General features: G+C 37.0%; 1 protein-coding gene across 1 annotated transcript; it reads left to right on the forward strand.

Annotated features, from left to right (window-relative positions):
• The first annotated feature begins 504 nt into the window (after nt 1-504).
• LOC121429858 (thialysine N-epsilon-acetyltransferase-like) lies at nt 505-11,836 on the forward strand. Its single transcript, XM_041627107.1, has 5 exons — nt 505-937; nt 5,182-5,320; nt 7,329-7,505; nt 9,130-9,170; nt 10,252-11,836. Exons 1-5 carry the CDS (start codon nt 824-826, stop codon nt 10,465-10,467), a joined length of 687 nt encoding a protein of 228 aa, XP_041483041.1. The 5' UTR covers nt 505-823; the 3' UTR covers nt 10,468-11,836.
• The last annotated feature ends 765 nt before the right edge of the window (nt 11,837-12,601 follow it).

Genomic DNA, 12,601 nt, shown 5'->3' on the forward strand with positions numbered 1-12,601 from the left:
AATATACTTTTCAATTATTGCCCTGATGTTGTTGATTCCCAATGAGGATTTCCTTGAACATATTGTGGTAATTGCAGGAAAAGGGTTTTGGGGGGAATAAGGTAAATAGCAATGGAATGAAAGAACAGACACAATGCGGTAGTGGTGATGCTTGGAATTATCATTATTTTGCCATTGTCGCGTCAAATCATATGTAATTGTCATTTTTTAAAAGACATTTACAATAAATATACCACAACTGTCATCCCCCACTCCTGACATCTGCCGCGTACCGGCAAACAAACACTGATGGTTAAAATTTAACAAAACAGTAAGAAATATGAAAATTCCCACATCCAGTAGCACCGACAAGAATTAGGCCCACCCCTTCATGTACGTGCTGTGAGGTCCTTTGGTGAGCTCCGTAAAATTTGACGAATGAGGGTACTCCTAGTGCACATGCGCAGATATATCCAGCCAAATTTTCCTATCTAAATTATTGTTGCGTGCGAGGCTCAAGAACGGCCTTTCGAACAGCGTATATCCCAAATGCATTGCAAACTTTTGATCATTATTGCCGCGAAGCAATAGCACTGTTCTGCCCATAACAGCTTGCCACTCTTAAACAGAAGCTCCGTACGCGCGAGACTGAAAACTATATTCCTGTACCGGGTAACGTCAAAACCTTAATTGGCTAATATTTCAACAACAGACACTGTTGCGATAAATTGGTTCAGGATCCCGGTTCAGGACATTGCATTTTAAAAAGTGAAGTACTCGTTTTTATCTTGTTCATCGGTGACTAGCTAGGGATTTAAATTCAAACTCTTTGATACGCCTACCAATGGAGAGTGGAAAGTCTTCAAAAATATCTGGAATTATCAATACTGTTTCTCATCTTGTTCTGAAGGATAAACGAGCGGTCGAGATGGGCAAAGATCATACTGATAAGATTGAGGTGAGGAGATGAATCATTTTTTATTGTCTCATTGTCTTATTCCTCCTCCTCCTTTTCTACTTCGTCATCATTTGTTTTCTTCTTCTTCATCATCATCACCATCTTCTGCTTCTTCACCATCGTCATCATCTTCTTCTTATTATTCTCCTCCTCCTTCGTCTTCATGCTGCTATTGTTACATAATGTGGAGCGGAAATCATTTGAAACAGCATGTATTCTTCTTTTGGTTGACTGGAATTGGGACATCAACAGAGGACATGCATGGAGGAGTGAGTGTATACGAACATAATTGCTGGGAAATAATGTGTGTATCGAAAAGTTTGACAACTATCGATACACGGGTTGGGGCCTGGGAAAAGGGGAAGACGGATTTTATTAACAGAAATTATGGGAATAAACCCAAAATATATCTACTTATCGGACCTTAAATTGTCATGACTTTTGCTCAATAAGCCGCGTTAAGAAGAATTTGATCTCGGGCGCGTTTGTGTTTGACAAGTCTTTTTTGTCACCAATCCGTTTCGTTTCGTATGCTTCGAGCACACATGTAGATGCAATCACATTTTTTTTTGTATCGTACCAGACAATAACAATAATCTTTCCTCACCTTGGGGTATGGGATTGTGATTTTGATATTGACTCGAAAGGTACAAGGTTGTCGGGTTACAGTTTAGGTCAGGCTTTGAATGTTATTTTGCAGTGCAGTCTTTTCTTTCCGATTATGTCTTTCTGAATTCCAGGGGCCTTTTCTTCTGGTGTATTGCTTTACTGGCGTACAAAAGGGGGAGGGCTTGGGGCCAGGCAAAGACCCCCCCCAAAAAAAAAAATCGATCAATAGATATTTTAATTTCATAAATAAAAATAAATAAATATCAATACTAACCAAAATGATAAATGAATGAAAAAAAATAAAGAAAAATAAAAAGGAACAAATCTCGACCAAGAAAAAGAAAAGAAATGAAAGGAAAGGTAAAGGGTGAAATGAATTATATTCTAGACATCATTTCAAAATCAATCACATTTGATTGTTTGCTTCGCTCTCCCACCTTTTTTTTAACAAATTCTACTCCGTACGCCATGTCTGGGGCCTTTTTTTTTACTCATATGCAACTGCAATGTTGTATTCTAATCAACGTGGTCTCACTCTCCCATATGTCGCTTGTGATATATATCTTTTATTTTTGGTTTGTATAGATCACTGGCCTTCAGAATGGGGAGGGGGCTCTTGCCCTATTTTTTTTTAATGTTATGTCGAAATCTCTCACTAAATTACATTTTTCTAACAAAAAAATGTCGAAAATTTGACTCCCTCGCTTCACTCAGTCGCAACTTTTTTTAAAATGAATTTTACCTGACACTCCATGTCTGGCCCTCTCAAAACTTTTGACTCATTACGCCACACTTATAGATACATGGTTGAAACATGGACTTAAATGTATCAGTCTAGTTTAGTCCAATCGACAGTATAAATAAATCTCTATTTACAACAAAGGAACTTGACCTTCTTTTAGTACAAAACCATGCACCCCCACGAAGTGAACTATTTCATGCCGGTAGCTCGAGGTGTGCGATGTTTCAACTTTTTTTTAGACCCAGAAAAATCTATATGAATTTTTCCATTCTTGTGCCATGTTTACATGTATGTTTTTTTAATAAGCACGTGATTTACAACGCACGTTGCCATCAACAATATTGTACATTGCTTTATGCATATAATGATAGTTCATGAAAGAAAATAAGGAGTTTCTTTTAATATCTCCATCTACACGGGAATAAAGCAGGCATTCATGAACAATAACCACTGATCAGTAAACGCCATTGTCGCCAATAATTTTTTTTTCGCCTTCACTGATCAATCGAACAGTCATTACGTGGCTTAATGCTAGATTGAAAGGAAGAACAGATTCAGTAAAATAAAAGAGAGTCAAGCTAGACTCAGGAGGATTTGTATTTGTAATGGCAAGGCTTCTGTTCTGATATCCCTCTAATGCGTTGAGGCTCCTATGACAAAGCAACTCTACGATGTTAGATTTCTTTTATTATGGGATATCAGGAAGAAATAAATCGTGGATTCTGTCATGCTTTGCAAATGCCCATTTAATTCTACTTGGCCTAAATAAGATGACCTAAAAATCCTTACAATTACAAGCGAGTGACTCAAAAGAAGATGAATACAACAAGGTCGCTAACGACGTTATAAGTGAGTAATCCAGCCAAAAGTTTTTTTGTGTGAAGGAATCCGTTGGATAAAAACTAGTTTGTAAGACGGGATGAAAAAAAAAAGAATAGAGATAAAAAGATTGGAATGCACTAAGTAATAATGAAAAGAGGGCCGTCGGACCGAGGGGGAAGGAGTGGGGGTGAAACCATATTCAAAGAATGAAAGCTTTCAAAATATACGAACTTCCTTTTTCATAATGGGGAGATACAACAGAAACCAATGCAAATTTGTTTTCGTCGAACCGGTGCATCAATTTCACTCACTGTGTAAAGACACAAAAGGAAACCGTCAGAGGAAAGTGGTGATGAGGTGATGAAGAATTTTGCTTTTCCGTGAATTCGAATAAATACAGTTTTAAGAAAAATGTAGACACGAAACACGGGCGTCTTTTTACATGCAGCGTGTCCCTCCCACATAAGCAAGGAGATATCATCTCCTTGATAAAGCGGTGGAGATATCCAATGAAGGCAATCACTTTATCGAGAATGGACCAATTCCATCTTGATTTCTGTCAAAGAAACATGCATGCAAACAAACATTATTTTGCCCCCTGGTAATTGTTACTTATTTCTTTTTATATATTTATCAATCCATTTTTGCATGGATTCATATATAAATGGTCACACTCTAAAAAGTCTGACATTTTAGGCAGGTTGTTTAAGCCTTCACTCTAACTATCATGGCTATTGCTTGAACTTTTCAATAAGTTTCAATAGCTTAAAGCAATACTTGCTAAGGTGACAAGCTTAAACGACCTGTTCAAAATTTCAAACAGTGTTTTTACACTGCATGATATCCCATTGTATATAGCATGTGTATGGCACATACACTCTTAAAACAAATCAGTAAAAATTGACTGGTTATTAGGGTCAGCTGCATGGGGGCAACTGTTTTTCTATATTCGACTATTTTCTAGTCGTATTTTACTAGAACAGAGTTACTGACTAGAATATATGTCAGAAATGTCAGACTAGACATATCAATTGCACCCAGCTGACTACCTGTCTAGTCAATTCCACTGATTTGTTTTAAGAGTGTAGATACATCGAAAATAAGAAAAAAATGAAATAGGAATATAAATGCATAATTCGGAAAATAGTGGTTAAAAGCACAATTTGTTACATTTTTTTCAATTATTTTATTTCCAAAAACAAAAAGAATATGTACATGTGGAAAAAAATACCACCGACTAGTGCCTGAGGATGACTGAAAGAAAAGAAATATATTTTCCGTTATGAAGCTCTCCTCATTAGTCGGGCATTCGGTATAAAATGGCAATATATGTTTAGATGCATTACTTATTAAAACAAAGAACTTAATAATAAAGTGTGTTTGTTTCCATGTGCAATTATAATATCTAGTCAATATGAAATGTTTATGCATTTAAATAAACAATTTTGTGCTATTATGAGATAGTAAGGTTTATATACAGTCAGAAACATATAATCATCGTTATTTATTACATTCATAAATTGTATCATTGAAAACAATCAGAGGACTTGAAGGATTATGATAAACAATTACACGTGTTATGAAATTAAAATTATAATTCAATCCGATACAGTTCAACTGTATTATTTCAAGCTCTCAGCTTACGATAGCTGGCCTCTGCATTTAAATTTATTTATCATTGTTTACATTAATTATGTCTATATCTATATTATTGTAACCGTTGTAATTTGATCATTTTGTATGTTTGATGTTATGATTTATATTTACTAATGCCGAAACACCTGCTTAAAAAAATATTTTACATGTTTCCCCATCCTCAATAAAGCCTGAACTAATTCATTTTTTGATGATAAGGTTCAATAACTATCCATCCATGATAAAAGATTATGTACCCCCTCCCGATTTTTTTGTAATTTTGATACTCCTTTCACTGTTTCGAATATATCGTCCGGCCTGCAAATAATACTTATAGTTCTTTTTGTACATATATCATCAAATCGTCAAACTGTAACATTCCTCCCGCATTTTCCCGTAGACACTTGACTTTACTCTACTTTCATTTCGTTTTTAGAATTGTTCAAAGCCCAAGCCTATGGTACGCTATGTGATACGCCGAGGAAAGGTTGACGACTGTTCTCAGATCTCAGTACTTATGAGGAAACTCGCAGAGAGTGAAGACTATGGAGATCGGGTAGAAGTCTCTGAAGATGGTGAGCTTATTTATTGTATTCATCTCATGATATTAATTATCAGGATGGTTAGAATATTAAGTTTACATTAAACGTTGACCCCCTCCCCCAGATAATTTATTACTATATTTGCGATGTGATCTGGGCCTCGTCTTACAAAGAGTTACGATTGATCCAATCAATAATAACTCTATAGAAATCCATCAGTGTCATATTTTTTCTTCTACGGAAAACTTGCACAATATCCTCTGTATGCAAAAGAAGCGCAGTGAATTAAAAAAAAAACAATGAATGCATGAATATACATCATAGCTGGAAAATATTTCGAACAAACATGCATGATAGATGTTGACGTTGCTGGCCGTCCATAGTTACGATTGATCGGATCAATCGTAACTCTTTGAAATACAAAGAGTTACGATTGGTCCGATCAACTCAAATTATATAATAATAATAATAGGCATTTATATAGCGCCATCTATCTAGAAATATTCTATTCCGAGGCGCGTTGTTATTATTATTACCCCGGCTTTAGCTTGAGCTGTCTTTCAGCGCTCATGCATTCTAGGAATTGATCCTACCGGGTACCCATTCACCTCACCTGGGTCGATTGCAGCACAATGTGGATAAATTTCGTGCTGAAGGAAATTACGCCATGGCTGGGATTCGAACCCACGACCCTCTGTTTCAAAGTCAGAAGACTTATCCACTGGGCCACAACGCTCCACATATATGGAAATCCATCAATGTCAGATTTTTTTTCTACAGGAGATTTGCACAATGCACTTTGTGAACAAAGATAGGTAGTCTGCAGGCACAGACCCTGATTGGAACTTTGATCAACAAGTGTGCTTCCACGCAAAGACTAGCACACACAAAACTTGCTGTTCCAATACCTAAGCATGAATAGGCTGCTCATTCAGGCCCTTAAATCGAGTGAAGGGTTTGCCCAGCAGACTAAAAGAGAAGCACACTGATGTTTCAAGAAAACAATGAATGAATTATGAGTATACGTCATATCTTGAAAATATTTTGAATAAACATGCACTGCAAGAACACCGGTGTCCATTTAACACGATCCTGGTATCTAGATCTATATTAAAGGACAAGTCCACCCCAACAAAAACTTGATTTGAATAAAAAGAAAAAAATTCAACAAGCATAACACTGAAAATTTCATCAAAATCGGATGTAAAATAAGAAAGTTATGGCATTTTAAAGTTTCGCTTATTTTCAACAAAATAGTTATATGAACGAGCCAGTTACATCCAAATGAGAGAGTTGATGACATCACTCACTCACTATGTCTTTTGTATTTTATTATATGAAATATGAAATATTTTTATTTTCTCGTCATTGTCATGTGAAATGAAGTTGCATTCCTCCCTGAACACGTGGAATTCCATTATTTTAACATTTTGTGCTTCAGGCAATGAGGTCCTAATCATCAAATTTGTAAAAATTGAAATATTGTATAATTCAAACAATAAAAAACAAAAGAAATAGTGAGTGAGTGACGTCATCGGCTCTCTCATTTGGATGTAACTGGCTCGTTCATACAACCATTTTGTTGAAAATGAGCGAAACTTTGAAATGTCATAACTTTCTTATTTTACATCCGATTTTGATGAAATTTTCAGCATTGTGCTTATCTCATTTTTCTCTATTGATTTAAATCAACATTTTTCTGAGGTGGACTTGACTTTTAAACACCAGAGAAGTGTTAAAACAACACCGGTTTTGGCATTAGGCTAAAACCAGATAGGCATTTAAAGCAACACCAATAGTGTTAAACAATATCGGTTTTATTGTAAACTGGTGTTGTTTCAACACTTTTCTACTGAGTGTTTTCCGATATAAGATACCGGGTTGGGGTTAAATTAACACCGGCGTTTTTGCAGTGTGCATTTTAGACGTTGCTGGCTTTCCATAGTTTCGGTTAATTATTGGGGCGATTTTTTTTTGTAGGCCTACTCATCTCTCTACCCCTAAAAATAAATTTTGAAATGGTTTTCATCCTCATCTTCAGATCTCCGTCGAGATGGGTTTGGTGATTACCCGGTGTTCGAGAGCATCGTCTTAGAAGACAAAGAGGCCAACGAGGAATCGTCCATCTTGGGTTATGCCCTCTATTTCATGGGCTTCTGCTCATGGAAGGGACGTCTTCTCTATCTGGAAGATGTGTACGTCAATTCTGAATACAGAGGTGAGCAATAGCTTTGATGTTATTTTCTGGCATTGGTATAGTACAGGGGTTCTCAAACTTTCTCTTTGAAGGGCCAGATGAGACTAAAAATAAACCTGAAAGGGCCAGTGTGAAGTGGATACTTAGAAAAAAAAAAATGTGCGCGAAGTGCAAAGACCCTTGCGGCCGGAGTCCTAGATGCCCTCTGGTGCAATCTGGCCCTTATTTGAAGAAAATTTAATCCAACAATTTATAACAGTTTCATATGGAACACAGGCAAAATTAGAAAAGGTTTCAAAATACAGCGAGAGTCAATAGTAATGACAACAAATTGTAGTACATGTACTTTGTTAAAAGGAATGTAAGGAACCTACAATGACCCAAGTCAATTTTAAGAGACAGATAATGTTTTGTAGTAATGTAATCACTTTGAGCTATGTTTCATATTGTGACTTAAAAGTGAAAAAAAAAACAGCAGAGTCTCGCGGGCCGGAGTTTGAGAAACCCTGGTATAGGAGGGCGGGGTGTTACAACCATTCACCTCAGACCCATGATGTCGCTCTGCACGATCGACTCAGCGCAATTATTCAATTTTAGAAAAGGGGCGGCGCTGGGGGTAGTAGAGGGCAAAAGCCACCTGAAATATCTTAGGAAAATTACAAGGATAAGATACAGACATTGAAAAAGTTGAAATTAATGACTCCCTTTTCATGCCTTTGCTCCCCTCCTTTTGTTTCATGGTGTAGTGGTTCTGACTCTCGACTTGGAAACAGAGGGTCGTGTGTTCGAATCCCACCATGGCCTATATAGCGTCCCTTTGGCAAGGCGTTAATCCACACTTTGTCACTCTCCACCCAGGTGCTAAATGGGTACCCGGTAAGATGCGAAGGGCATTGTATGTTTGAATTTGCCAGCGCCATAATGAGGCTGCGATGAATGCAAGGAATGCTCCCCAGGGAGTGGAAATGGTGCACTTTTCGTGCGGGATTGAAATGAATCCAATGACCGGGGTAATATTATGCTGTAAAGCGCTTTGAGCCATTCTGGGAAAAGTGATATATAAAAATTGGCTATTATCATTATTTTTATTCATTTGTCTTTTGTTTATACCTTGGAAAATAAAAGGGCGGGGTGGTCGCCCCTCCTGTCAGATGTTGAATATATCTGGTAAAAAAATATATATTTCTTGCATTTTTTTTTAATCTTTCGGCAAGTACAAGCAGACATGCCAGAGGTGAATGTTCGCTTGCCTATTGCCCCTAGCTGATCTAAAATAAAAATACCGACTATAGTTATTCAGGCACGTTTGGGATACGACATCAATGAACTCTATTTGGGAATCACTTCATCATCCCAATTACTCTATTTAAAAATCGATAATGTAGATTATCACCCATTATCGCTATTATCCATCCCACAGGTATTGCGGCTGTCTGTAACCTTGATTTATATCCTTCAAACTTTTTTTTATGGCAGTGACTTCTTTCACAAGTGACTTCGTTCACAGGTCACCTTCAATTGAGGTCGATTGATTGATCCTATGATATACTCATCGATATTGGAGGGCTTTACATTTTGACTCTTCGAAAGGTGTATTGATCGGTGAAACGTTAATGTTTTCTCGTTTTTTCAATTACCCCCTCAGGAACTGGTCTCGGAATTTCCCTTCTCCACACAATAGCCAAGGTAAGAAACATTCTTCATATCAATATCAAAACCACTGATTTCATTAATCACAATTTGCGCATGAGCAGACGAAGGTCATTGGCCGTATACTAGACTAGTGATTTTGAAATCATGAATCATGAATTATGTATTTTTTATTTTGCAATGACGCTTGTTATTGTATTTAAAGAATAATCACATGTTTTTAGATGTTCTCATCTCATACACACAATCATAATTTGAGCATGGTAGGGACTGGAAATTACATAATCGTTGTAGTTTTTCGGCACCCAATTATTATCTGAATTATTTCCCTCATAGTTAAATTTTTAAAATCTATTATCCTTTCATTTCATTTCTTTGTTTTGGGGGTTATTTTCATTTGGTCTGTCTCGTGCCAATTCGTCCCATTGCCATCTCGTCCACACGGTCTAATTGTGATTTTGTCCACTCAACATTTCGTCTAATAACCAGTTGGTCTAATACCATTTGGTCTAATTAGACTTAATGTTCATTTGGGCAAAATGAAAGAAAATTAATCGGATATTAGACCAACTAGTTATGAGACGAAATTGTCCTAAACGAACTGGTGATTGGACGAAGTGATGAGTGGACCTATTTGTTAATGGACCAAATGGTTGTTAGACGAAATGTTGATGGACGGAATGGCATTAGATTCAATGAATGTAGACCATGTGGTGATTGGAAGAATTGGCAACTTCTTTTTGTGTAATTATTATTCATAATTATTGCTGTTTTTTGTTCAGTTTGCAACTGTCTCTACACTGTTAAAAAAATGATTTTACAGAGAAAAAAACGAAGATTTTGCAGAAAGAAATAACTGATAACAGAATCATTCTGTAAATTCTTAAAACAGAAATTTTTCTGCAATGTAACAGAACAGGTCTGTTTACAAAGGGGAAAAGGGTGTTTTCTTTAAGGAAATTTGTAAGGTTCAATACACCAAACACCAATATTCTGTAAGATTACGCAATCTGGTAAGATTACAGGTGTTCTCGAGACTCTGCTGCAGGAACTTCTTTTGTTTTAAGGATAAATTTTCTAACAGTGTAGTGAATCTCTTTGATTCTTATAATTTCAGATTTCTGAGGAGAGAGGATGTAAAGCTGTACAGGGTACCGTCGTTGAATGGAACAAGGATGTCATGAAGCTGTATAAACGGATAGGCGCCACGGATATGACCGAAGAGGACAAATATCACCTATTTGCCATCGGCAAAACCGAGGTTAGCCGGTTCGCCAAGGCCCGGATCCCTGTCTTAAATAACGGATCACAAATTGCGACGTGTGATTTGTGATATTATCGCAGAACTTCAGAACCCCTAATAATGGAACGTCGTACTTCGTTTCAGATTGTCGTGGTTTCGAACCGATGAAGGCTTCGTACAAGCGCACGAAGTGGGGTAAACCGAATATCCGACGTTAACCGAATGTCTGGACAAATTCGAAGTGATTGGACATTTCGGATTGTGATGGCAATGTTCGGTTATGAGACCAACATGCAGGGTCAAGGAGACTGCGGATTCGGATAGTAACACTCGGTCAATGCAATGACAGCCCCGAGACAGATACTCTAAGGTTTTAGACACACCGTGCATACCAACCGGGAGATGTTCTGGAGTAAAATGTTTTACATGAAAAGGAACTGTGAGCTATCCGGGTCCGGATATTTTTGATAACCCGGATGAGGTTATACCCAGTTTTTCGGTGTCGTTTGCGTTTTGAACTCTCAAAACAGCGATAGTCGTCTGTATACATATTTATCAACTTTTATGTAATTGATTGACTGGGTCATAGTTTCCACCATGGCCAGATTACGCTTCATTCTGTATACACAGGGAAGCGTAAAACGATTGTACAGTTAAAAATTTTATTGGTCTATTTTCTCTCGGCTATCTCATTATACTTATCGACGCTGCAAAGTAAAAACGAGAGATCTAGCATGGAATAAACATTTTGAGAGATCGAAGAATCACGCGGAGAAAATTTAGTGCTTTATTTCATTTGTCAAGGTGCAGAATTTTATTGTTACCAAACTTATACCATCACGATATTTCGACAAATGCAGACAAATCTGTGCTATAGCGTGTAAGTCCATAGGTTTTTCGGTACACCTTAAAAATAGAGTGTTGAAATTACACCTAACTTAGATTGTGCTTCTTTATTTATGAAACCAAAACACAACAAGTCATGCTATTTTTAAAGATATTGTTATTTTTGATGAATTTTGATGAAAACATAAATAATTTAAAATCTATATTAAAACACATATTTTTCGGAAATATCGCTGAATGGAGACTGTGAAATGACTGTGTTTTTTGTTTGTTTTGTTTTGCTGGGGGTGGTTGATTATTCGAGTAGTTGATTAGAATGATACGGACCCCGCAATCCACCCAATTTGTATTACAAACAGATTTGCATATATACTGCATTATTGTGATTATGATATAGGCCTGCCATCATTCGATTCAATGTTGGTTGCAAAATTATAATCTTGTCACGCCAAAGGTATTACCCCCCCCCGAAGGCTTTCGGGATGGGAACATATAATATTTCCTGCGAATTAAAAGATGTAATGATGAAGGCAAACAGAATTATTTTACACTGTGTATTAACTCATGTTACTTGTCATTTTGTATGTACTATATCCCGGGGGGGGGGGGGGCAGTCAAATAAATTGCAGTACACACGCCTGACCAAGGAATTTCCAAACACCACCTAAACGAGTTTTTCTCTGTGTGCAAAATACCAACCCCCTAAACAAGTTTTTCGCGGGCTTTATTTACACATTTTGGCCCCTAAACAAGTTGTCGCCAAAATATGACCTCGGAGGAAAAAGCTTCCCAGGGGCAAAAAAAAGCCCTAGTCACTTTTGGCTCATCTTTAGAAAAAAAGCTATGGGGGAAAAACATACCCTAAATACGTTTGACTCTGTGATTGACCAATGACCAGACTTTCAAAACTACCCTTTTTCTTGAAAATTTGTGTTTTTTATACCCTTAACTAGTCCACGCGCGGACCGCGTCCAAAACTGAAAATAAAAACACCCCTTTAAACGCGTTTTGAGGTCACACGTTGCAAAGCAATATAATTGACTCTCGACTCCCCCTCCCCCGGGCTATAATCATGATAACTGAAGCCTATCAATCGTGAAATGTTATTTATTTGCTTTTAATGTGTACATAGCTGATTTTCAGACACTACAAATAAATATATCTACATATACATATATCTAAATATATTCAAGATCTTAGATTGTACTGATTTGAATGTTTGAGATGGAATAGAGGAAAAGTCGTGGTCTAGTGGTACATATACTTCAATCAGATAATCGAGTGTTCAAATCCCAGTAACTGCATTAATTTCTTAGACAGGGAGCCCGGTTCGATTTCCTTCACAGGTATGCTTTCGTCGCAGATGTCAAAGAACGTG

This window comes from Lytechinus variegatus, chromosome 16, assembly GCF_018143015.1.
Source record: "Lytechinus variegatus isolate NC3 chromosome 16, Lvar_3.0, whole genome shotgun sequence".
Taxonomy (NCBI): domain Eukaryota; kingdom Metazoa; phylum Echinodermata; class Echinoidea; order Temnopleuroida; family Toxopneustidae; genus Lytechinus; species Lytechinus variegatus.